Source organism: Molothrus aeneus, chromosome 1 (assembly GCF_037042795.1).
Source record: "Molothrus aeneus isolate 106 chromosome 1, BPBGC_Maene_1.0, whole genome shotgun sequence".
Taxonomy (NCBI): Eukaryota; Metazoa; Chordata; class Aves; order Passeriformes; family Icteridae; genus Molothrus; species Molothrus aeneus.
In genome coordinates this window covers 94,872,401-94,900,076 of record NC_089646.1, presented here as the reverse complement: position 1 = coordinate 94,900,076, position 27,676 = coordinate 94,872,401, and the positions used below count along the sequence as shown (strand labels likewise).

General features: G+C 36.9%; 1 protein-coding gene across 1 annotated transcript in view; it reads left to right on the top strand.

Moving 5' to 3' along the window:
- The window catches only part of ZNF407 (zinc finger protein 407), a 335,191-nt gene that overhangs the window by 15,528 nt on the left and 291,987 nt on the right, over positions 1-27,676 (top strand). The window contains exons 2-3 of the mRNA XM_066561081.1: positions 10,234-15,066; positions 20,943-21,057. Coding sequence (XP_066417178.1) covers positions 10,278-15,066; positions 20,943-21,057 — 4,904 coding nt within the window. The 5' untranslated portion in view covers positions 10,234-10,277. The remainder of the gene's footprint in view (positions 1-10,233; positions 15,067-20,942; positions 21,058-27,676) is intronic.

Genomic DNA, 27,676 nt, shown 5'->3' with positions numbered 1-27,676 from the left:
GAAAATGTTGGAGCAGGTGCAATTTATTACTCTAGCTTGGTCTCTTGGTACTTGCCCGTGGTTGCTACTGTGTATGTTTTCTGTGTTCATTAAAACCTATTGATCTTGGGAAAGTTTGTGAGATTGATTTCAACTTGGTGTTTTTCAGGGAATTAGTAGCATTTTTAGTAATATCACTCTCCTAAAGCATCCCTGAGAGAAAGAGTGATGATGTATTGAAGAAAGACAGAGTCTCTGCAACCAAGTTGCAGTTCTGCCCCAACTCTCAAGGTCCCTTGCCCAGCCAAGCACTGCAAGGTCCTTCTGTGACCTCCTGTGATGCCCAGGAACTGTGTCTGGGCAGGGTCCAGCAGCATCTGCACTCGCTGCTCAGGAGGACCATGAGGAGCAGAAGGCCATGCCTGAGGCCACCAGGTTGACCAGGCACATCTTCCTAGTCTGTGGAAGAGGAGGGCTGTGGTGCCACCCTGATCACGCCAGATGATAGTGGGGTTAGCACTGTGTGGCTGCTGGGCTCTGGTGAGAGGGAGAGACTGCACACCTTGGGCTCCATTGCTGATATCTCCCATATTTGATATTGTGGTGCTAGCTGGAGATGGGAGTTTGATTTGATAAACCAACAACAGAAGGAAATGTGTAGCAGTCTTGTGTAGCTGTTAAACAGTGTGCTTAAAAATAGGGAAGGGGTTTTGTACTATTAAGATACCCAGTTAGCAAGGTGCAGCTCTTAGAGCAGAATGAAGCTTCATAATTTTTGTAGGTATTAGGGAGGTAGTCCCCAGTGCAACTGTTCCCTGTTGCTATACCCCATTGCACCACTCCTGCAGGAGAGATGAAAATGTTGTCAGGTGGTTCCTTGTTTGGAAATGTAGTTGAACACGTGTGCCTCACACAGATTGTGCTATCAGTGTGCACAGTGATGCTTAGGCGCATTGCTGGTTCTGGAAGAGAGCTGAGTTTCAGGGACTAATTTAGGCAAGCACCAAATTTGTTGTATTGAAACAAATAGACATGGAGGGAAATGGATACTGTTAACAAGCAGCAGCTTTGAAACCTTCATGGTATTTGTTACCAAACTATCAGTGAGTGTGAATGCTTTGGACTAGTAAATGGGGGTTTTATTTTGTCAGTGATGATGGTATCAACAAGAGGCTGTTCCTTGTCATCAGTCCCTTCCCTCCTTCAGTTCTATCTGCCTAGGACCCATTCTGGGAAGATGTGGTTTCATCATAGGGGCTGCAATAGCAGGTGGAAGCTGCTCTGGCACCCTCTGGCCTCTTTCTCTGGGATAGCCATGCCTTCTCCCTCATTCACCTTCACTCTCCACCTGCTGTGGAGAGTGTGTTTTGCTGGGGAGAAGTGGGAGAACCTGCTTGGCCTTCATCCTCTTTTTGGTCCTCAGCTGAAGTGCAGGAGGCTTTTGTAGCCATATGGCTTAGTTCTTCTAGTGAAGGTCTTGAGGATGGGGAAAGGAAAAGGCTTCATGCTATGCCATAGTAGTATCCCTTGACTGGTATCACAGGCACCACAGAAGTCATGAATAGTTTTTGTATCATCCCATATTGCCAGTGCTTGGACTCACATTGCCGTGGTCACACTGGTACGCCTCCCATTGCTGTCTTATATTGGTTTCTGTCTCTTGACACAGACAGATGTGTCACAGATGGAAATTAGAATAAAGGTCAGTTGGAACCCCTGAACTGTTCTGAGTACAGAACTATGTAGCATTAAAGGTTCTGCAGTGACTGTAGCTGAAGCATGGGTTTGTTCAGCTGAACGCAGGTAACAGGTACTTCTGGAGAAAGCCAGGCTTTGCACAGCTATGCATGGTTTAAGTCACAGTCACAATCATCTAAGTTATTGGGGGAAAAATCCCTCTCTGTGTTGCAGAGGACATGGCAGCACTGTTGTGATTGTTTGCATGTTTTATAGGAAAGCATTAAGGAGAAAAGGTGTGATTTGCCATGCAGCTCTTCCTCTGCATGTTAAGGGTTTACCCTCTCCATAGCTGAGGTCTGTGTACAACTATCACCTTTTTATACTGATTCCTAATGATGGATATTAATTTTTTTTGGTAGAAGTCCAATATAAATAAATAAATATAAAGAAGGAGAGGCTGATTTGTTTGCTTTCCTAAAGTGTGCTGGAGAACTGCCTGTGCTGGAGGCACTTGGGACATCATCTATTACACAGAGCCCTTCTGAGTGCACCTTGGTGTGAGGCAGCCCCCTGCTTCCACTGTGCTTCTCCCCAACACCCTGTGTTTTATGTGAACAACCCAGATGGAAAATCAAAACTGAAAAAAAGTCCCTTTTGTATGTGTTGTAGGACTAAGCTGAAATAGTTCCAGTGTACTCACTTCTATTTCATTGAAGAGAAAAAGAGGATTTGTTTCTAATAGTTAAATTTTTGAGTATCTGGCTATCATAATACAGTAATTTGATATAGACATATAAATATGTACATTCTAAAAATATTCTTGTTGAATAATATCACCTGTCGTTTCTTTAGATATGCCTACCAATAGAACATGTAAGACTTTTCTGTTTGATCTGCTTTTCTCAGATGGAATGCTATTACTTCCTTGTATGTAGTGGCCACCAGGGGTCATCAGAATGCTTTTATTTTTATTAACATTCCCTTTGGAAGCATATGTACACTTTGTGTTTTCTGGAAACTTTGTTAACCTATCACACAAAAGATCCAAAGTCTTTATGTTACCTGTTTAGCCAAAAATTCGTGCAGCTCTTTTCAGCTGAGCTTCTTGAAGAGGCAGCAGATAAGGAGAACAGGGTGCACAAGAGTGAGAAGCATGGCCATAAATACACTGTTTACTGCATGTATTCTTCTCTTGATAATTTAACTGGTGATAAATACAGTAGCAGTAGACAACAAATGTGTCCCAGGCTGTGATGGTAGAGGCCTCTTGTTGCTTTCTGTATGAAATGGTAGTTTTAAGCAAGAGGCTGACAAAGCCATCCTTTTTTGTGTTTTGGATTTAATTTTGAGCAAAGGTTGATGGAAATTTAGTAAGTCTTCACAAATATTAAACACCAGAGTAGTCTTCTAGGGAATTCATATTCCTTATGTTTTTAAAGGAGAAAATAGGGCTTCTTAGGACCAGGTTTCTAGGGTAAAATTTACAAGAGCCAATTTACAACTAGAAGCCATTAAAACTTGCTTTTATTTTTGGCTGCCAAAGTTCAGGAAAAATTTCGGACTTCCCACATTTTTGTCAGGTGTCTGTGATAGTGCCTGTGTACTTCTCTGGTGAATGCCAGTGTGGTCCACTGTACTTAAGAGGATACTACAGCCAAAAGTACAAAGGGATTCAAATTGCATTTTACTTTTTGCTTCTCTCTACTTTTAATTGGTGTACTTGGTGAGAATTGTATCTTGCACAAAAGCATGTAATTTAGAGAATTCCCACAAACCACGGAACTTACTAGTGTATGTGGAAAATGGTATTTCTTTCCTAGAAATTTCTTTCCTGGATCTGATAAACTCTCTAAAATGAAGTGTTTTGCGAATACTTAAAAAGTGCGTTTCATCCATAAATATCACAGTGCTATATGAATGCAGTCTTTCTTGGATCCTCTGAAGTTTCTATTGAATGTTTTTATTGCTATTGTTACATGTATGCATTGCTCTGCAAACAGAATTCTTTGATTTTAAAATACAAAATAGACCTTCTTAAATTTTCAAAAATTGAAAATCTGGAGGTTATATAACAATTTTTAGGAGATACTAGTGCATTTCCTCTTATTCTCTGTTTTGTGCGTGCATTCCTATTGATTCTGACTGCACTTAAAATGAAAAGTGTATATCTGTGTGTGTCTTTTTTGACTTCCTCTTCAAAGCTGATCTAAGTAGTGGTCCCTGCTGCATTTAGCAGCATTTGGCTGTTTTTGAAATGAGTGGATGATGAACTAGGGAGCCTTTGTGTTGCCAGTTTCTGCCCACCTGGAAGAACTCTGAGTGGTTTGGAAGCAGAAGCAAGTGGGATGTGGGTCGTATTGCAGGTGCATTTCCTGTGATGCCATTACAATTTTTTCTGGTGGCTGTGAGAAAATGAAATTAATGGGTGCAGCTAACTCCCCATTTTCAGTGGTATGCAGGGGATGACTATCAGGGGGCTTTTCATTTTGTCACTTGAACTATTCTGGATAGATTTGTGTGGAAATTTCAAAATCTTTAATCTTGGAAGTCTGCAGCTTATTTGGAAGTCTCCTGTGGAGATTTTGATGTCCTGGGAAAGTGCTGGCTTTGTGTGAAGAACAGGCTCATGATGCAATGCTCGAAGTCCAGCATTTTTAAGCTGTAAGGGAAAACAAATGTTTGTAATCATAAAATTTTCCTCAAAAGAAAGGTGATCTTTGTTCCATTTCAATTGACAACCGTATTGTCTCCTGTATTCCATTATTGTTAGCTTGGATTAGTCTTTCTGAAGGAAGCGAGGTAACTTTGTAAGGCCATAAGACAGGTATATGATTTGATTTAGGGAGGATGTTGTGCCCCTGAGAAGATGCTTGTTTGACACAAAGGTCATACGTTGAGATGAGTTGTTAACATGCAGTTTTGTGCAGGCTATTTAAGGAGCTCATTAAAATGATTTTGCTTCATTGCATCCATGATTTCATTGAAAGTATTAATTGTCTGAAAAGGGGAATTTTTACTGGAAAAAAAATGAAACTCTGTTTTCCATATGTCACATCCTTTACAAATGCTGCAGATTGGACATTGAATACTTGGAGACAATAGTACTGTGACTGAGAAGTGCTCTGGCAATTCTAATGCCAGGATTAGCATAAAACAAAAATAAAGTTAGTACTTGTAAATAAACTTTTTTTGTGTGGTGTTCTTCTGTACACATCCCTACACCTTCTCTTGGCATATGACCAAAAAGAGAAGTAAACAAAATTGTATTTACCATCAAGTTAAGGAATTTTGAAGTTTACTACAGGTTTATCAATAATTGCTAAATTAGTTGTCTTTTTGAAATTAATTTAAGATTACTACTTTTTAAGTTTCATCTGAGGATTAGAGCAGTGCAGATCTTACACTGAAAGTGAACTACACTGTCTCCACCCTTTGGCATAGTAAGACATTATATACTGGTTTTTGGACTAGTGGTAAAAAATTAGAACACTCAAATCCAATGTTCTCTATTTTCATCAAAGGAAACAGCTTCTGTCCACAAATGACTTATGCTTGTGTATAGAACTGTAGCAGACACTATGTCAATATACAAAAAAGCTTTGTACGAAGAATACGAAAGTGAGTTGTTATCAGGTAAAAAATGGTGGTGGCTGCTCAAGAAGTGCTATTTTTCTCTTTTTTTGGTATGAATTTTCTACTTTACAGATAGTGAGATAGTGCTGAATTGTGATTGTGGGATGTCTTTTAAATTAGTTTAAATATCAAAACAAAAACTTCACGATTCTGATGATTTGGAAATCCCAATGGATGAAAGGGGAGAATCTTTATCTATATTGGTTTATGTGATATAGCCAAAGTACTACGTATTATACACTTGCAATTTAAAAATGTGTGTCTTATACATTCTGTAAGGATTTAGATAGTTGGCCTGTGCAGATGTAACATAAGAAACAAACATGCTGCTTTTGAAGATCTTAAAAACATGTTTCACATCTTTCAGATATTTAGCGAATTATTGAAGAAAAGCACTATGTTTGAGCACCTATTTACAATAGAACTACTGAGCTCAGCTTTTTCTGAGCAAAAAAATTTGAGGCCACAATAGGTTTCTTTCCAAAACTTAGGAACATCACTGTGCTGCAAAGAACCTTAAAATGCATTAGGTAATGTATGACTGTCTCCAAGCAGAAGAATTTGTTAACCTGAAGCTAATGTGGCAAATTAATTTTTGGTCATATCCTTTAAGGATCTGTTCAGCTATACTTGATTTATATGAACATTAACAAAAGATTTATGTTACAAAAAGTCAACCCACTTTTGAGTTAGAACAGCTTCATTTTGAACATTGAATATGATGTTAAGAGAGCACTCTTTGACAGAACCAGCTTTTAAACTATGGAAATACAAGGATTTGACTGCTGTCTGCTTAGCTTGGGATTGATCCTGTGCTGCAGTTTTCTGCTGTGCTGTACCTGGCATTACCATTGGCACAGTCGTTGAGCCTATATCAATACATTTTGTTTTATTTATGCAATACTTTAAATGATTACGTATTGTTGCACTTCAAGCACTTGTTACTTGTAAAAATGTTTCCAGATGATGCTTTAAAAGATGAACGTAGCAGAAAACACAAGAAAGTAAGAAAGTTTACATCTTGCATTGATTTTAGTCTTGTAGGTCAATGAATAAGGTGGTTCAAGAGCTGATCTTCCTCATTCATACTGCTGTATGAGTTTGGCAGCATTACATTGCTATCAAAAGGCTTACTCAATCACACTAACAAGTAGGAGTTAGATTTAAGCATATGCTTAAGGTGCCATGGCTTCAGAGGGTTACTTGTTACATCTAGAGTGTGTTCTTTGATTAGGTTAATAAAATTCCAGATGCTAATTTGCTTGTGATGATGATCCCTGTGCCAGACTAAGGGTTGATCCAGGATTAATTTTGCAAAAAGAAACCCGTTTGACCTTATGTAGTCACTGGGACTGTCCAAACTTTGCATGCTGTTGATGCCTTCTCCAATGCACTGATTCTTCTATATTACAATACCAACTGCAGAATGGCCCTTAATTAGTGTGGTGACTTTGTTGAGAGCAGAAGTGAACTGGTTTAGGTAGACAGAGGATTAGGACCTCTCAGAGTTATGATCAGTTTGTGTTTTGCCATTGTCCTAGTACCTGGTGACAAATCTGGGAGAGAGCTTTTGGGGGAGAAGCTTACAGCAGAGGAAGAACACTACAGTCTCTTTTTGTCTAGAGGCAGCTAATGGTGTGCTGAATGCCTGAGTAGCGATAGCCATTCCTGAAATATATCCGTGCAGGAAGGAGCCCACAGCTGCATTTGGGTGTGAGGCACTAGTCTGCCATCAGGGAGGCTGAGCTATGTGCTACTGAAATTGTGTTAGGGGCATGTCAGTGTGATCTGGGCAAGGCTGTAGCAGGAAGAAGCAGAGACTTGGGCCAGTGCTCCAGATGTTGTTGGGATGTGAGAACTGAGCAGAGCTCAACAAATTGCTGGTCATGGTACCAGCAAAAAGTAGTGATAGTGGCCATTAAGTGCCTATCAGAAGACTCACTCTTGTCCTACAGGCAGCTTTAAGAGAGACCTAAAAGAAATTGGAGGCGACTTAATTCCTTAGATTAATTAATATGGGGGCAGTTTTAGAGAAACAGCAACAACTGCCTCATAGTTGTTTTCTTTCATAGAGAATACTTTCTGGATTTCGGTTTCATGCAAGTGCAGACTCCCATGTAGTGATATTTATATATAACAAATTATATGGAAGTGGGATGGAGGCAAATGTAACTTTGGGAAGGATGTGCAGGGGTAGACTATTTTCATGGAAACTTTGATGTGTGGTAGTGATGAAGTTGGTAAAGGTGTATCATTCCCATACCTTGCCACAGGCAGCCTGCTGTGCAGCTGGAGAGAAGTTGCCTTGATAATGCTTACTGGTTGTGGGGGTAGATGTGAGGCTGTTGACTTCATTAGGAGAACTGCCTGTAAATGGAACAGAGTGCAGTCCCAGTCTGCGTGCTAGAGGTTTGTCATGAAATGACAGCAGGGATAAGGAATTAGGCAAGAAGTCTGGGGTGTAAGGCATCTTAGCATATTTGTATTACACATATGATTATTTTAATTTCATACTGAGATTATTGGTAGTACCTATGAGGTTTATGTTTTGTATTTTTCACTTTTCTAGCATCTAGTTTGTAGTTCTTACTACAAGCAGCTTACAAAGATAAAATAGAGGAAATACATCTTTTTCCTAAGCACTGGAAAAATCCATAACTGGTGCAGTTGAGTGGGAGAGAAGGTTGGACACCAAAACTAGGATTGTGATCTGAGCACAGAGCAGGATGAACTTCTGTTGGAGAGTTATTGAGCAAATGCTGAGAAATGAGGATAAAGCTGCAGAGACTGTGTGCAGATAATCAACCATCTCTTTCAGGTGAGCGAGTGGCCAGTGGAGATGAGCTGAATTTCTGGGGGAGTGCCAGAAAAGGCAACCTTTTTGTTGATGGAGAAACTTCTAATTATCCCAGTACAACTTTTGATAGTGAAAATGTTCAATGCCAGTATTAGTTTACTGCTGGACAAGTTTTCTGGTAAATCTTATGGTTTGAGAGGGAAGTATCCTATAAAGAAGATGGAGAATTGGTTTGAGATTGCAAAATGTTTTGTACAGCAAAGAAAAGACTGCTGCTCTTCCCCAGGCCATACAATTGGTGGTGGGCTGGGAACCTGCTGTGGAGGTGCAACAAGGCAAAGGACCCACGGTTGCTTGTTTAAGGATGGACTTGTGACACTTGTCACTGAATTAGCTTGATATTTTGCATTATATAAATAAAGCTGTACTGCAGTTAAACCACATCATTTTCATCTTATCTTTTTCTTCTGTATCCCAAACAGATATAACCTATGCTTATAACCTTTTCTGGGTAAGCTTGCACTTCAAAGGCTTCATCTGGTCCTGCTATTAATTGCTGTAGTGTTTTTGAACATACTAACAGTGTGCTGACTTCCAGTGAGACTATGGCTCTGACTGTTTTCCTTCTGACTAGTTGTGATAAGTTTCCATCATGGTTTTGTGAAGAAACAGAAACAGTAGTGCATAAGAATCAGAAAGCCATATTTAGGGGACAATATTGTGATCCTCCTAAGGGCTGTTGTGATCTAGAAGTGGTTATTCTCATGTTCTTTAGGTATAACTAGCTATAACTAGCTTGGTATAGGTTTGGTCAGTGCCTCAGCTCAATGAGAGACCTATGGTTGAAAAACTGTTCAGTGTATGAGACTAATGTGCACTCAATTCCCTAGGGGCTTTCCACAAATTATTCTTAAGGAGAAAAACACTTTTTTACTTCCATGGGTAATAAGTCCAACTGATTTGAATTTATTTTCTCAGTTTAATACTTTCCTACTTTGTCCTCAAATTTAAGCATAATTATTTTTTTACCACGTACTTGAATAGTTTTTTGTACCCTACGTTATCTGTATCAACATTGCAATTACTTAATCTTGTCAGGAAGTACTTACAATTGTGGTCATGGCCTCATTCAATGGGTAACTGAACAAAAAACTGAATACTTGGATCTGCAGCAAATTGATGTTTAAATCATAGTGTAAAGCACATAGATAAACATTTAGTATTTAATCATCTGTTAAAATGAAATGCATTTTCAATTCTCAGTTGCTTCATATCAAAATGAAAAGGTAATAAATGTCAAGATTTGATTTCCCATCCCCATCCCTCTTATAAACTGTGTTGGTAGCATCAGTTTTCTAGTGGCGGCATCTTCTTGGGAGCAGGAGGGTCACACTGGGCAGTTGAGCAAAAGCTTCTGGTAACTGGGTTTGAATGGTTAAAGTTTGTGCTGGGTCTCAAAGGTGCTGCCCTTCTCTGCATTGTTATTTCATGACTTTTTGTTTCTCCTCCCTCCTCCCCAATTGGGAAATGATGTTTTAGAGGATATTTTAGGAATGATGGGAAGCTATACTTGCAGCATATTCTTTTAGAACATGGTTCTATTTGTGTTTTCCCTCTTTCTCTTTAGCAGGTAATCTAAGCAGAGGAAGGAAAGCAAGCTGAATACTTAAAATATTTAACATTTATGCTGGCTTTGTTTTGCTTGTTACAGTCATGATTACTTCTCCTGGGAACTTTTAAATTTGGGAAGCTGATTTTCAAGCTCAGGAAAAGTAAAATATTCCATTTTACTTTTTTACTAGCGGCTTTCAGGGAGCTTGACCAGTTAGTATTTTGTGTCCCAAATATACTTCCAGAAACAAAGGTCATGTTTGTCTGCCCAAGTCTAAAGCATGTAGAAGATTACTTGATTACATAAAAACTATGGGATCTAAGTGTTTGCTCACGTGGTGGTCATTACAGTGAGAGCTCTGTAACTAGAAGGTGGTATAGATACCATGGTGAAACTGTCACCTCATATCTTTCATTGTGTCTTTCTTCCTGCCATGATTTAAATTTTCTATATTGCTTGAGGGTTTTAAAATTTGATTATTTTAACCCTTAAGTTTGCATAAAAGACTAACAGGAACTCTTTTGTTTTGTAGGTGCTAAACCAAATGATCTTCAATTGGTAATATCGCTGTTAAGAATGGATGGGGAGGAAAATAAGAAGAGAGATGATGTTGATGAGAATTTACAAGTTGAGTTGACAGAAGAATCTCCAAGAAATACATCAGAAGAAAATGCTGGATGTGACTCTTCAACTCAGCAGAAAACAAGGCTACCATCAGATGAAGTGTTCAGGGACCTCGAAAAGAAAGAAAAAGAGAATGGCACAAACAAAACAGCACTTTCAGAATCAACAAACCTGGATGTTGTTGAAGCAGAGAAACCTGAAAATGTCTCCAGGAAAAGAAAGCTGAGTTCTTCAGAAGACATGAAAGATATTGGAAGGAAATTGCAAAAAGTTTTAGCTGGAGAATCATGTGGTATGATACCTGGAACTGTAAAAAAGGAAGGAGTCACCAGTGGCCCTGATAGTGACATATTTAATTCAGATATCCTGTGCCTACAATACGATTTCAGATGTGCTGCTGCTGATGCCATATTGAAAATTCACAAGGAAAATAAGCATTCACAAGATGTGTCAGCTGCTGTTTCTGATAAATTATATTCTTCAGAAGAAATCAGTGTTGTCTGTACAGCTGGAAACATAGACAAAGACCCTGCAGGCAAAATGAGTGATCCATGTTTACCTTCCTGCTCTGATAAGGAAAAACATAAACAAGAAAGCCTCTCTAAGCCATCCAAAGAGCAAACACACCCTCACTGTAGTTGCATAGGTGAGTGTAGTTCAACATCACATATGCATGTTAAGCGAGTTTGTGAGAAATCCAAGATATTTTCTTGTGATCTTTGTGGTTTTCAGAGTGCTGAAGAGAGTCTCCTAAATTCTCATTTCCTTGGCAAGACTCACCTTCGACGCCAAAATCTTGCTGCACGGGGAGGATTTGTACAGATATTGACTAAAAAATCCTTTAAAAACCAACAATCTACTGCAACCAAAGAGAGGAATGTCAGGGCAAAACCTGGGACCAATAAATTAAGGGCAAGAACTGCTGATGCAAAAGAATTAAGTACTTGCAGTGCACTGAAAGGTTCAAAAGTAAGCTTATCTAAACAAAATGATGGCAGTGAACTTGTTGAAATGATACCATCTTCAAATACTCCCACTGAAAAAACAGATACTATGACAGAAGACACGTTGCTTTCTTCTGCTACAGAAGGAAATGATAAAATTCAAACTGAAAAACTAGGAATACCGGGACCATCAGAAAGTATTTTGCAGAAAACAGAATCTCTTCCAACTACCAAAAAGCTACTTAATAGTTTACATAGGACAAAGAGATTTGATAAACTGAAACACAAAAGAAATGTTTTCTTGTTAAGGTCTTCATTTGGACAGAGTAGGTCTTCTAGATTAAAAAGACAGGTTAGAAGAAGATACAGATTGTTGGGGAATAGTAAGAGATCCAAATCTGAAACTCGGAGAGTACATGAAAAGCCTATCTCCAGCACACAGCTTAAACATGGTGAACCAAGCCCTGTGTCTCACACAGAACTAGAAACAGATGCTAAAAGTAATTGCAATACTGCTGCAGAAATACAAGATCTTACTGAATATAAGCCAAATACCCCTTCTTCTAGCACTGCAGGTGCTAAAGATTCTGAAGTTAAACTTATTGCTGATGATGGTGCTCTTCATACTTGCATGGATTGTGGTCATGTTTTTCACGACCGAGAAAGTTTGGAAACTCATATTGCAAAGCTTCATACAAAAAGGATCCAGTTTCATTGTCAAATGTGTAGCTATTCCTCTGGAGTCAGGGAAGACGTGAAGCAACACTGTCAGGAGAGTAAACACCAGATGGGTGGTTGTAGCTTTAATTGTCAGTTCTGTTCATTTACCAGCTTGAATGTGGACAGCCTTCAAAGCCACATGAGTGAAGTGCACAAAATGTCCCACAGTTGTCCAGCTTGCATTCTTTTTTTTCAATTGGAAGAAGAGCTGATAAATCATCAAAAAAATGAGAAACATGATAGTTCATTATTTCAGCAAGCTACTCCATTGAGTAACAGTGATCAGACCTTGCAAGTGGTACCTTACAAGGAGTCAGTATCAAACAATAGCCAAAGACTTGCAAAGGAAATGGAAGTGTCAATGCAGGCAAAAACTCCAGACTCTTCCTTCATAAATCATAGAAATGAACTAAAGCATTCTGTTCTGAATAAAACCCAATTTCAATGTAAAAAGTGTTTTTATAAGACGAGATCTTCCACAGTTCTTACAAGGCACATAAAACTCCGACATGCACAAGAGTATCACTTCCTTTGCAAAGCGTGTAATCTCTACTCGCTGAGTAAGGAAGGAATGGAGAAACATATCAAAAGAAGCAAGCATCTTGAAAATGCCAGGAAAAACAACATTGGACTACGTTTTGAAGAATGTATTGTAAAGGTTTGCGTTGGTGTTGGTGGCATTAAATCAGTGGTGGATACTTCCATTGCTGGGAGTGGAAGTACAGAGTTGGATAAAGAAATTATAGATGTTTCATCTTCTTCTGTGGAAAACATATCAAGAAATAAGGATTTTGTTCTACTTGAGCAAAGGATTGGTGAAAATGAATTGGTCTTAGCTGATGCATCCAGAGGAGGGAAGCCTAAAGGTACTATTTCTAGGACATGTACCCATTGTGGCCTTTTGGCCTCCAGTGTTACGAATTTGACTGTTCACATCAGGCGAAAGCACAGCCATCAGTACAGCTATTTGTGTAAGGTTTGCAATTATTACACTGTCACCAAAGGAGATATGGAACGTCACTGTGCAACCAAAAAACACAAAAGCCGTGTTGAAATAGAAGGATGTGGAAAACAGAACTCAGAGATCATCGTTAGCCCTGAAGGAGGTAATTTTGAATCCATGAGCAAGAAGATTAACAGCCCCATGAGTGCCTTGCCTGAACATGTTGAGGATGGTGGCCAGTCATCAGATTTGGAAAATTCTGTCTTAGACAATCAGGAAGTTGAGCGAGGAGATGCTGAGTTAAAAGCTGCAAATGCCAGTAGGCCAGCAGATATGCAGCCTAGTAGGAATCCAGTGAAAATAAACCAACATGTGTTGCTGGAACCAGCGAGAGTTGCTCAAGACTGTGACCCAAGCTTCCAGAGGAGAGCCATGGGTGCAAATGACAACAAGTGTGTACACTGCAGCTTCATTGCTCATTCTGCTGCTTCTTTAGAGCTGCACGTGAAGCGAAAACATACAAAACAATTTGAATTCTACTGCATGGCTTGCGACTACTATGCTGTTACTCGCAGAGAGATGATAAGGCATGCAGCAACAGAGAAACACAAAATTAGAAGAGAATCTTATGTTTGTTCTTCTTCTGGGGAGGAAGCAAATGCAGCAAATACCACTAAAGAAGGCGCTGCTTTGCCTCAAGAGGAGCACCATCACATTGTAGGGGAATCAAAAATTAATTTAGATGAAACAAAGTGTGCCAATGATGCATCAGAAGGTGATCATATGAATAAAAGCTTTACTGAGTGTACTGCCTTAAATGAAAATACATCTCCAGGAATCCCTAAAGATGTCAATTCCCAAAATGCAGTAGGACATGAACTTGATAAGGATTCTGGAAATGGAGGAGAAAACCCTTATTGTGAAGGATTCCAGCAAACTCCTCAGAAAGATAAAGTTGTTGAACTTGTCAAAGAAGTATCAGTTAAAGAAACAGGTACTTGCGAGTTGCAGAAAAGTAAGCATGGTCAGGAGCTGCTCAACTCAGATGATGACTGCACTGCAGAAAATCAAAATAGACCAAGCCACACAAACTGCAATTCAGAAAAAGATGTGGAGAGCTTGGAAGAAAGTAGTGAAAACCCAGAAGCAGAGTGTAGAGACAAAGACAGTCTCACAAAAAAATCACTGAAGAAAAATAGCCCGCTTGTGCTAAGTCTTCCAGAAACAAGTAGTGCAGTAGAGCAATCAAATTTTGCTGGAAACACTGGAGAAGCAGTACAAAATAGACATAGTTTAGATGGTAACAGAAGTTTCAGAGAGGATCCTACTGGGGAGGAGGACGAAGCCCTTATGGAAGCACAACGTGAAGCTGAAGTAACTATAAATAACAATGTTTGGGAGGCAGATGGCTCAACAGCTGAGGGCAGGCAAGAAAGTAGTAATGAGGCTTTAGGAACAGTTATCAGTGCTGATGATAAAGGAAAGGCAGTGCAAAATGTTGGCAAGTTTGATTCTTCTATAGTGAGGTTAAAAAGTCATCAAGATGGGGAGGCCAGTGACCATTCTGCAGAAGGACAGATGTCAGGGGCAGTGAAAGCTAGTGAGCTCACAGTGACAGCAGACACTTCAACAAATGGTGGGAAAAAGAAGAAGTCAGAAGGAATATCCCTTGGGGAATCGACACGTATTCGCTGCGATGACTGTGGTTTTCTAGCAGATGGTTTGAGCGGACTAAATGTTCACATAGCCATGAAACATCCTTCAAAAGAAAAGCATTTTCATTGCTTACTCTGTGGAAAATCATTTTACACAGAAAGCAACCTTCACCAGCACTTGGCCAGTGCTGGGCACATGCGAAATGAGCAGGCGAGCGTGGAGGAGCTGCCCGAAGGAGGTGCAACCTTTAAGTGTTTGAAGTGCACGGAGCCCTTCGATTCAGAGCAGAGCTTGTTTCTTCACATCAAAGAGCAACATGAAGAGCTGCTGCGGGAAGTCAATAAATACATTGTTGAAGACACCGAGCAGATAAACAGGGAGAGGGAAGAGAACCAAGGCAATGTCTGCAAGTATTGTGGGAAGATGTGTAGAAGTAGCAATTCCATGGCCTTCCTAGCTCACATCCGTACCCACACAGGTATGGAAACTGTTGTTGCAATTGGTCTCTTTCAAGCAGTGAATTATACCATTGGTCTTTTTCTGCTTGTTAAACCCTTTTATATTTCTTAGGAACTGGCATTTTTATCACCTGATAAGCCCCTGATGAAATTCAAAGTTATCTAAAAGGGTATGAAAATACGGTGATCAAAGGGCAGAAAATGTAAGAACATTTCAAGTACAGTCACCCTTCTGCTTTTTGGTTCATATAAGAGATTTTCTTCCTTTTAATCTAAATTGTAACCATTCATTGGTTCTTATATAATGAAGCAGTGGTGGTTTGAGAGATTAGTTAGATGTTCTTTCTAACTTTCTCTTCTGTGCAGTTGTTTAGTATCCAAATTGTTTATTTCATTTCAATTAAGTGAAACTTTCAGCATTACATAATGTCTCAGAGTAGACATTTGATATTACATCACTCCTAAATAAATACCAATAAGAAACAACATTTTTTTTTTCAGAAATAAGTTATAGCGGTTGGAATTGGTCAGCCTTTTTGGAAGGTGGTATGCAGTGCTGATGTGTTGCACAGGGATGTAGCATCTGATTTAGTTTCTGTGCTGATCACACTTTAAATTCATTTTTATGTTTAATTTTAAGTGGAAAATTTAAAAACATTTCTGTAGAAAAATGCATAAGCTGCAGTTCTAAATTTATGTAAAAATTCACTGCGATGTTTCTATAAACCTGCCATACATTCTTTATTTTAAATAGACAGCTTTTCTAAATCACTGAGCTCTGCTTAGACAAGTGGTGTCTCCATGGTTGAATTTATGAGTGGATTTGAATAATAAATTCACATTTCAATGAACATATTTTCATTAAAACTGTAAGGTTTATTTTACTGTACTTTTAAATAATGGCTTATTATGGAAGCTATAGTTTAAATTCATGCAGTATTTGAAACTTAGTGCATGGTTACAAGGAAGAGAACAAAAAGGTAACAAAAAGAAGCATAAAAGAATGGTAATTCCTGGCATAATCCTAAAATAGTTTTGTAAGTTTTTATGAAAAGGCAAGGGCGTGACTGGACAACAAATCCTAAAAATTAATCTTGGGGAACAGAGACATTGTATTTCAAACCTTTCAAAGTATTTTACTGTAACTGCAGCATTCATGTATACCAATAACTCACATACTTAATACTTTCAGCATTACTTCTGTCCTGTCAATAGCGTAGTTATCTGTATTGCTTCAGCTAATATCCAACTTGGAATGCAGTGTTAAGTCTTCAGAGGAATGCTCATGTTCACATGGTCAGAACAGCTGTATAAGCCCTTAATATGCCCTCTTACGGCAGATAAAACTGAATAAAACTAAGGGGGAGGATGCTAATGGAGCTCTCTTTAGAATTCTTTATGCAACTGTCTGGTCAAGACATGTTGCTTATAATTGATGTGTCCATTACTTGAATTCTCTTGTAATTATAGTCAATAAGTCTTGTAAATGTGTTAAAGCTCACTAAAAGCATACAAATTCAAGAACAGAGTAAGGCTAATAATTTAAAATAATCAATGTAGGCATTTCAGCACTTAATTTCCCTTGTGTGTTGATAGCTGATCATTCTTAATCCATTAAGATTTATTTAGTCGTTTACAATGCAAAATAGGTTTGCACTGGTCACTTGTGCCATTTGAAAATGTCCACCAGGTTAAGTGCAGAATGTAGTCCATTAGTCTTCCTTGACTATATGTATTAATTGCATTTAAAATCAAGTTAATGTGGATGTGAAAGTGAGGTAACTATCAATATATGACAAAGCAACCCTACTTACATAAGTTACATCATTGATTGTAACATTTAGTAAAAGTTAGTGTACTTTTTAACATCTTGTGTGTAGGTCTTATCATGGAGTATATTTTTACTGTGCTTTTGGATAGCACTAAATATGCAAAGCAAAGTGAAAGAATACATTTAATTTTGCAAGTAATTTTTTGGTGCAGAAGTATAGAAAGGTTACAGAACAGAGTTTTATCTGCCTTCTTTCTCACTGCAACTCTAAATGAAATGGTTTTCTTACGCTTTGCTTATTCACATAAATAGTAATGTGGAGACTTTTATTAATACTTAATGGGAAGAAGGCTTTCTCTTCCAATCTGTATTTTCTTGTTTGTGGTTCTCTTCTTATAGAACCTTTTCTTTCCATCTGTATCACAGTGGATGCAGTTTAATAACAAACAAATATGTTTGGGTGATTGGGAGCAGTGGCAGAAGGGAATGACCTACTGCACCAACTGTATGTAACGTTGGTGAGGCAAAGTCCACCATTTCCAGCTTCTGACCTATCCCAGGGTAACAACAGGTGCATAAAAGCACAGCCACACATTTTCCCATTTATTATTCTGATTATGTGCTTTTAAAAAAATCTTTCATCAGCATCTGGATGTGCATAAATAAGTTTATATACATGTGTATGTATGTGTAACCATCGCCAACTCCTTTCCTTTTTTTTAATTGAGTAATCAGTGATGATTTGAGGTGGTGGAGGGAAGGGAAGGGAAAGTTGCATAAAGATACAACTAATAATTTCCATTAATAGAAAAATAATGTTTCAAAATACCATTAAATAATGTAGGAGATTTTCACATTGCAAATGAAAGGAAAGCATTGCTGTAGAGGACCTAACAAGTAAATCCATCACATGTTGACAAGTGAAAATGAGGAAGTGTAAAGAAAAATAGAAGAAATAGTAGAGGTGGAAGACTTTTTAGTTTGCAATTGATGGAGGTCCCATAAACTTAATTAGCAATCAACATCTGAGGAAAAATCACCTGCAACTGCATCATCTATGTTTCTTTTCTCATCAGATTTCTCAGTTAGTGGCAGTTGTGCCCAATGCAAGTATGCTGTATTACTCCCCATGTCCTAAACCTAGGAGGAAATGGTATGATGACATTTCATGTGGTTCTGTTCACTTTGTATTGGGCCTGAGCTAGGAGCACAGCAATGCCTGCAGGTGCAGGTGATGTTTCCTTTGGCTGGCCTAAAGATGCAACAGTAAATTTTTTCTTATAGCTTTGGGTCTTTAGTGTCCTGATGTAAAGCAAGGATTGTGGATTCAGATCTTTTTTTACAAAAGTAGAATGGTTTATGCCTGCCGGACCTGAACTCTTAAATTGAGTCTTATTTTCAGTTTGGTGTGGTGGTGTTGGTTTTTGTTTGTTTGTTTTGTTGTTGTTGTTCTGTTTTTGTTTTGTTTGTTGTTGGTTGGTTGGTTTGGTGTTCCCCCAGTTGTTAAGAGCCTTATTGTTTCCTGCTACCATCAGAAAATGTACATGTGTTTTCCATGCCATAAATTGTGAGTAAAGTAGTTTGGTGGATTTTTTGGAATTTTTTGGCTATTTTTTTTTGAGTCATTTGGTTGAAATGATGATATAGCGAAAGCATTTTTCCCTTTTTTTTCTGAGAACTTAAAGCCAAATGTGAATCCAGTAGTATCACAGTTTAAAACAGCTTAAGAGAACCACTGAAATTTGTGATAAGTATAGCTAAGAAATGGTTAAATGTTTTACATTGTTTCAGACAGCTTTATGGCAAATACAATTTTTTTTTTTGCCATTAATTTAAATCACATTCTAATGTCTTCTTTTTTATTATAAAATTTTGGGTTGTTCCATCCAAGAACATACTGGAACAAATTTGGCACCAGCCACCTAAAGGGGAGATACACTGCTTTTGTTTCAGGTGATAAGTACCGACTGGAGCCTGCCAGCACTTGAATTTTCATGGAGTTTAAATGGAGATGTTAACAGATATTCAGCTCTGGATCTGAGAAAAAAAAAAAAATCAAAAGCCCTCAAGGCCTCAGTGATTTTTGGATGAGAGCAGTCAACAGAATAATACATTTCTGTATTGTCAGCACACTGTAGTCACGATTGGTCTGAACTCGAGTTCTTCACAAAGGAGTCATGTAAATGGAAAACAGCAAAGGTCTTGTATGGAAGCCCTGTGGGACACCTGCAGTAACAGAATGAGGAACGAATTTACAATTTAATCAGTAGGAGAGAAACTAAGGGAACATAGGATAGAATCCACATGGTACATGAATTCTATGAGAAAAAAAGGGCAGTATAAACACCAATAGATTTTTAAAAAAATTATCTTCACCTGTGGCCTTGTTGTTATTAATTGTCCAGCTAACAATCACAAGTTAAAGCATCAACTTTTAGTGGTCTTCTAATGCAAAGATAAGGTTTTATTTTTTATTTGCCCTGGTCTCTTTGTAGAATGCAATGTTGATTTCAAATGTCACCAAATTAATGATTAATTCAGTTTTATCAGGATCATTTAAATAAACTGGGTTTTTTTTCAGTGTGATGGATAGACTGTGATTGCTGTGAGCTGCAGTCTGAACCTGCTTTTGACATTTAAACATATAAAGCTGACTAGATATAACCATTGAGGTGCTAAATATATTTTACATCTACTTCCAACAGTAGAAATGGAAGTATTAAGAGATCTGGCTTCATTGTCATTGAACTGTGAAATATTCAACCTTGTCTGCCTGTGCTTAGTACTGTTGACTTTTTTATTTCAGTTAGAAGATTAAAATTAAATGCTTCATTTTTCGTTAGCTTTTGGGAATTAAATTGAAATTTAAGACTCTAAAATTTTTTACTAAGATCCTCAATTTCACCAGTGGGTTCTTGGAGGATATTCTTTTTTCAAGGGCAAAATAAAAAGGTTCATTGATCAAGTATGATATAGTGCAACATTTTTCTTATCAGAGCTCTTTATGTATATTTATTAAAGATCACATATTTCATATTATGCTTAACTGTATTGGAAGAAGTACTTCACAAAACATATACTAAACATAATAAGGAGACTCTTTGACCATATTGTACTTACTTTTAACTGCAATTCTCTGATTTTGATTTATTGATTTAAGGATTTAGTGGTCAGAAAATTGGAAAGTGCTTCTAGAATGATGTTGCTGCGTAATAACCAGGGACTGACATGTGCCAAATTTAACTATGTCAGTAAAAAAGATAGTTTTTCCATCTTGAGAGATGATCACTGTTAATTAAGATAGACAAATAATTTGACTTTTTGCTGAACTGATGTTGTACAAGAAATAGGTTGATACTTTTTCCTTGGAGAAATAATTTCAGAGTTCTTTGGTCTGCAGCAGACATTTAATATTAAAGTTTGTTCTTGAAATAAATAATAGCCAAAATGTCAATACTTCTGGTTTGCAGAATAATCATAAATTCTTGACCATAAAACAGTCATAAAGGCATAATATTTTATCCGCTGTATATTCATACATTGCATGCCATTACAATAGCAAGGTGATGAATCATTTGCTGTGTGTGACAGAACAAATCTGAAATACCAATGCTAATGTGAAATCTATTCAAAGTTGGAAGACTTGTAATATTATTTTACTTTAAAAATATTTGCTAAAAAAAAGAGAATGTTTTGCAGTTTAAACCAATACCAGTCCACTTTAAGACCATTACCTGAGTTTCAGCATCTGGCCATTGGGAAAGACATAGAACAACTTTTGCCATCTTTTTGAAACGTCATCTACCTATTGTATTTTCTGCTCATTTTAATATATTTTGTGGATTTTAATGACAAGAAAAAGACCAGATTTAAAGTTAAGAGAGTATTTTCTGGGATCTTGAACTTGAGGAAACTTTAATGAGTAATGTATAGAATATACTGTCTGTGTCCTGGGGGTTATAAATTTATGTACAAGACACTTTTTTTATTAGGCAAAAATCTCAAACAGGTTAAATGTGGGATAGGTTTTAAAAAGGTTATTTTTCCTCAGGAATTTTTATTTCTTTAACCATGGGTGATATTTTATTCTAATTCAACTCATATCTTATGCTAAATTTTACTTAGGATCAAAGCCATTCAAGTGCAAGATATGCCACTTTGCAACAGCTCAGCTTGGAGATGCCAGAAACCATGTCAAGAGGCACCTTGGGATGAGGGAATACAAGTGTCATGTCTGTGGGTGAGTAAATTGAAACAGTCTCCACCATGGTTAACCAGGAGAAGAGCACAGAATATGAATTGTTTCAGAATTGAAAACTGTGATGTGAGCAAGAGTGGCTAAAATTATGCATGCATATCCTCCTTTCCATTGTTATGGTAAATTCCTTAAATACAGTTATGACATTCTTTTCCCACTTCTAATCCTGCACTGAAGATGAGCAATTTTATGGGCTACAAGGTCAATTTGAACCTGTAATCTGTAAATTGACTAAATTATAGGATGTTCATTCACATTGCCAGGGAGAACTGTAAATTCCATTTAAAGACATAAAAAATATATAATATAGACTTTACTGTGTGGGGTTTTTTCTTTTGCTATACTGTTATAATTTTAGTACCATTAACAGATTTCGGGACTCCATTAGGGTTTTCATTCTTTATGAAAACAAAACAGAAGACAGATTTTTCAAACAAACGGATCTAAAATATTGCAGGCATAAGACTTCTAAAATAAATTGAAGTCTTTTATGTGTTCTTGTGTTCCTGTTTGTTACCCAAAAAATCTTGTTTTTCTTTTAACAATCGTTATTTCCTTAGAAGGATCGTTCATAATGTTTAATTGTCCTTCAAATGTGTTGCATTTAATAGGAGGCATTGAGACTCCTTAATGCAAAACTAATTAATTTAGCAGAAATGTTTAAAAGGTTTTAAAATGCCATGGCATATATGGTACATCATAGGACATTCAAAGTTGGATTTTAATACCCTAGTTCTGATTAAAAATATATTTTAATGTTATTATGCTGAAGAAATTAACTAATATATGCATCATATAAAAACATTTAACGCAAACCTATGTAACCTGCTATACCAGTCTTATGGCTAATGTGTAAAAGAGCACAGGTTCAATTAGATGGTGCTGTGCACACATGCATGGTGTGGTGTGATGTTGGGGATAATATTCAGCAGGAGGAGGTTTTTTTAGCCTTAGTGTACCAATCTGCTGCAGGACAAAGTGAGTTGCACATTTTAGAAGACAAGTGAATCTTCAGCTGAAGACGCAGCTGAGTGATTTTCACTGATTCATCTCTCTGTTTTTCTAATAATTTTGCATGTGGCATTATGAGATACTTTGGATGAGTTTACTCACTTAAGAAAATTAATTGCTGACTTCTTGAAATAAGAAATAAAAATGTATGAGCCCAATTCTTAAGTCCACTGTATATCAGTAGTAGGATAACTTGTGCTACTCCTTATTTTGAAGCATAGTTAAAATGAATGTTGTAGGGTATTTTATATTGTTTTAAAAATCTTATTTGCTGTCTCTGCTTTATCAATTGTGAAGAACTTGACATGGAAGATAGTTAAAAACTACAGATCCACAGAAGTGTTTAGCAAAGGCTAAACTCTCTTCCTTGGAAGTTGTCCACCAACTTGACATTGGTTGTTTGTTCAATTCCCTTTTAACTTAAACTGAAAAATCATAATATTTTTAAAAATATTTCATAATGAGAGGAAAAGTAAAAAAAAAAATTCAAACCAGCAAATATGGTATCTTTTACAAAAAAAGAATAGAATTAAAATTATTAGGATTTGGCATAGTGCCTCATTTTTTCAAAAACTCATTCTATCACTTCAGGATTGACATATCTGACAGAAACTGTCTCAGAAATTGCACAACTCTCAGCTGGGATTCACAGTAGTTATGGAAGAGAGAGCAAAAGATGTATGAATGATTTAAACTTTGGATTGATATGGTAGTCACTTTCCTAAGCTGATTGCTTACTCTGTGTTGCTGATATGTCATACCTAGTAGCCAGGCAGGTACTTACTTTCCATTTTTGTGTATTGTTAATTTGCATCAACAACATGGAGCTGTGCTGTTTAGATACGGCAAAGCAATCGGTGAAGAGACATACACCACAATACCCCATGCTTACAAAAATCTGATTTATATCCTTGTTTAAATAATCATCACATTTCACTTAATGTGCACCAAAAATGTATTTTAACAATCATATACTAGCACTGATTTATTTGGAAAAGCCATTTTTGCACTGTAGCTAACAGCCCTGAAGAATTGATTGGGATTTGAAGGAGGAATGACCAGAGCAGCTTGAACCATAGTCCATATAATGAATATGCCATCTTATATGTGGAAGAGGAGAAAAAAGTGTTAATAACCTGTGCTGTATTTGTGCTCTTTTAATTGAAAGGACTGGGTAGCTTGTTGGTTAAAAAAATAAAGTAGCAACATAAAAAAGGATAAAATTGCTAGGATTGGCTATCGGATTAGTGGCACTATAGAGCATTGGTACATTAACACCACTGACAATGTCAATTCATTATCATTGATGGCTAAATAATCTTAGAAATGCTCAGTGGACCTATTAGTTCCTGAACATAAGCAGCTCATGCTGCATTTCTTCATTAGCTTTAATTGCTATAAATTTTACCTTTTTAAAAATCATGCTTTAAAAGGTGAAGTGATCTTTCAGGAACATTAACTCTGTAATTTTGTCACAAACAGAAGGTCCTGCACTATGTTTTCTTTTCTACAGTAGTTAATATTCTATCCTCTGACTTTTAGATTCTCAGTAATAAGCCCTCTGCTAGTTGTGAGGATAAATTGTGTTTCAAAAGCTTTTGAATCTGCTTGGGCACTTTTTAAAGGTGAAATGTCAGTGCAACATCATGGTGTGGTCTCAAAATACCACATTTTTTAAAGACAAATTACTTCAAAATTTTGGTCTTAAAAAAAAAAGGCAAAAGAAAAAAAAGCAAAAATCATATTTTTGGTGTTGTTTTAGGAAGGTTTTGCTGTGTCTCAATTTTCCAAATGATCCTCATATTTACATGCTACAAAATACACAATATATAATTCAGCTAGTTGTTGAAAAAGGCAGTAATTTTGCTGTGTTGTTTTATTTTTTTTAATTGAAGTTCAGAGTTTGTTTTTATTCAGCTGCACAGCAGAAAGTAGGTGACACAGAAATTGGACACCGCTGATGTTTTAACATTTGGAATAAACCGTCTGCTACTCATTGCCTTATCGCAGATGTGTGTTAATTGTTTTCTTTTCCATACCCATGGCTGGAAAATATATGCCATTATTTCAGGGGTAATGTCTATTTTCTGTGTGACTTTCTTTCGTTTTTGAAAGTCTGACTCTGAAATTGGCTGATACTCTGGGTTAGGCGAACAAATCTTGGTTGCCCAGCATTTAAAATTTTTGTTTCATTTGCCTGCTGAAATGCTGTGAAAAGGCTTATAATGCACTTTTCAAATTTTATCCCTTAGGTAGGATATGAAAAATGCATTGTTCTTCAATTGAGATTGTGAACAGAATTTATAGGCAATGTTTGATTTAAAAATATGTCTATTATTCCTTTGCCTTTTTCTTGCCTTTGCTTTTAGAAACAGAAATTTGGGGTATGTAGTTACATGTTTCAAGTAAGAGTGGCTGCTTCCTTCTTTTTTTTTTTTCTCTCTCCTTTATGACCACTTAAAATCGATTGAAGAAGATGAGTATAAGGTAGGTTTGGATTGTTAGGAAAATGTTCAATATTTAAAATGTGCACGTAAACATTTTTTGCTACATTCCTACAGTTTGAAAGGCCAATTTTAGCAATGCCTTTTTTATGTTTATTACACATATAGTATTTAATGTATAGTATTCAAGTGTTTTGAGAACCAAAGTAAGCCTTTTTAGACACAAAGAAATTTGGAGGGGGGTCAAAAAGATGATTTTTTTTCCCTGTATTTTGCTGGAGTAGTTATGTCTTGAAGTTTTTTGATATGGTGTTTTGGTTTTTTGTTGTTTGTTTTTGTTGTTTTGTTTGTTTGGGGCTTTTTTCTTTGTTTTGGTCTTTTGTTGGCTGGAGGTATTAATCTGTATTTACTTTCTGCTCCTTAATTCTCTATTTGCTTTGAAACTCCTTTTCTCAATTAATTCTGGAGATAATGTAGGATGTTCTGATAAATATTTTGCTAAATTCAGTTATTTCTTAAAGCCTCAACTAATAAGATTTTGGGACAGTTATAGTCTCCCAAGCATGGAAATAACCTCACTTCTGCTGCTGTTGTTAATGCTAGGAGTAATTCAGAGATTTGTATAAAGTTCAGTATTTTAATGACACTGGTTGCTTGGAGAATGTCTAACAAAACTACTCACCTATATTGAGCATAGTGACTAATAGATCTTTGTTCTTGATAGATAAGGATGTGCTTTGACCAGCTGCATAAAAAAAAAAAGGCTCCACTCCTGTTTGTTGTTTCTGAAAAATCTTCTAGATTTTCAGATTTTTTTAACCTATTACTATTAATACAGGCTACTTTTAGTGAAAAGCTGCTCTTAAGATTGCCTTTAGCAAGCAAAAAAGACTTATTCTTAAATTTATTGGTAGGAGCAGGAAAAACATTATCTTTTCAAGGATGCCTTAACGTACTGTAATGTAAATTAATTATTTATACTTGTGCAGTTTGGTAAATCTTAAATAGAAAGTTGCTACTCCAGTAAAACTATTTTTGTGTGGTATTACCTAGTTTTTGTGCATTAGTAGGGATCTCTGTGTAGATGATTATAATGTCACTTTCTGACCTTTGCAGCTTGAATAATTGTAAATCATTGCTTCATAACGTGTCAGAGAATGTCTGTACTAGGGAATTAAATGGCAGAATATAATAGACCAAATTATTGCCTGTCATGTTTTCAACAACACAGTTAGTATTTGAGTTACACTTAATCATTACGTGCATTAGCAACTTCATTGGAATCCAGCTTCAGGCTGAGCATGAAATACATTACATTATTTAAACCTCTAATGGTAGAAGTCATTTATTTGTGTTGAAGTGTACAACATGCAGAGTTTCATAAAGCAAGGAACACTTGAGAGCTTAATTTATCCAAATCAAAGTCTAAATGCAGATAAACACAAATGGCAAAAATTAGTAATTTTTATAGTCTGGAAATATTTAAAAATACATGGTTGTGAGTAATTGTAGGCAGCAGGAATAAATTAAAATCACTATTTTTAGTCAACTCTGAGAATTAAAACTTTTATATCTAAATAATCAAATGCATCATGAAATTGCATTTTTGAACGAACAATTAATTATACACATCATGTCTACAGATGTGTCCAAACAAAAAATATATGTTTGGTGCAGCTGTTTAGATCAGAGATAATTGCATGTGAAGTGACTGTTCCAGATCCAGCTATTCTTAGTTTCTCTATCTGCATTTTGCCATTTGGTCCTATCATATTCTTGTGTCCACATTTATTTTAGTAAAGAAAAATGAGGTGAACCTACATAACAGCTTTCCAAACTTGCATATGGTTTAAAAAAATTAACAAGAAAATGATAGAAAAATATATGAAGTTAAGTAATATATGTGTTGTGTTACTTTGCCATTTTTTGTTCAGCTGTCTTATCACTTTGTTAGATTTGCAAACCTGACCTTCAGTACATAGTCTCTCTTTTTACTATTTAAGAAAACTACTTGAAGTGGAAACAATTTACTTTTGTTCAGAAAAGCTCCCAGCACCTTTAAACAACTGGTACGGATTCCAGGATGTGTTGTGCAAGACTGTCCTGGCCTGGAAGTCTGCCGTGGAGTTTGCTGGAATTGGCTGGTAGGAGACTTCTGTACAGGCAGTAGAAGGAGTCTTCTGTTTGAGACTGCTGTTAACAATTGACACAGAGCAATCAAGACCAGCTTTCCCCCTTAATAAAATGTGTTTCTAGCAATTTGTATGCTAAATGGGATTATAATAATAATTTAGTTGTGCTTGCTGAAGAGACAAGGTATATAAGGGACATACTTACATTGTGTGTTGTGTTTGGAGATACAAAGAGCTGTGAAAAGTCCAACTCAATGCACTTCTAAATGACAGCTATTGAGGTGCACAGAGGTGTAGCACCTGTAACTGCTGCTTTTACAGGCATGCATTTTTAATATTTTACTTTATTGTAGATTGCTTTAATGTCCAAGACATATTTACTTCTACTAAGCCATAGGCACCTCACTCTGAACACATCCTCTGGCCACACAGGGTGGGTTTGAGCCCTTTCTGAGGATGCAGGCACTGTGACTAATGGGAAATAGTCTGATGGTGCAAACATTGGTGTTTAACGCTTAGTGCTAAGGCAAGCAGCAGTCCTAAAGTTCAGTATCCCAACTGAAAAAGGGACTTCTGACCTTATCATCGTGGTTTAGAAGGATTGGCCCAAAGGTTGGGGGAAATGCCATCAGCTGGTGGAACAAGGTGGCAAAAAAGTTAACTCTGTTTTGGTGACCATGAGAAGAAGGGTGATGAGAGTTGTTGGTGTGGGTAGTTGGTAGTGACAGGGAGAGAGGTTTGCTTGCTTAAAACTGTGGTTGAGTTGTTTTGTCAGTAGGCTGAAGTAGCATGGTTTGTATTTATATCCACAATTCAGAAAGCTTTTATTTGTTTCATTTTTTGTTTTAATCCTTTGTGTGGAGGAATTGCATCAAGCTCCTAATTCAGCCATGATTTTCCTTGCTGTTCTTAACAACTTTAATTTGAAATTTAGAGGAAAAATAATTGACCCTAATCTTAATCAATGAATGTTGCTTCCCTAGTACTTGAGGGTTTGATAAACGAATCGGGATG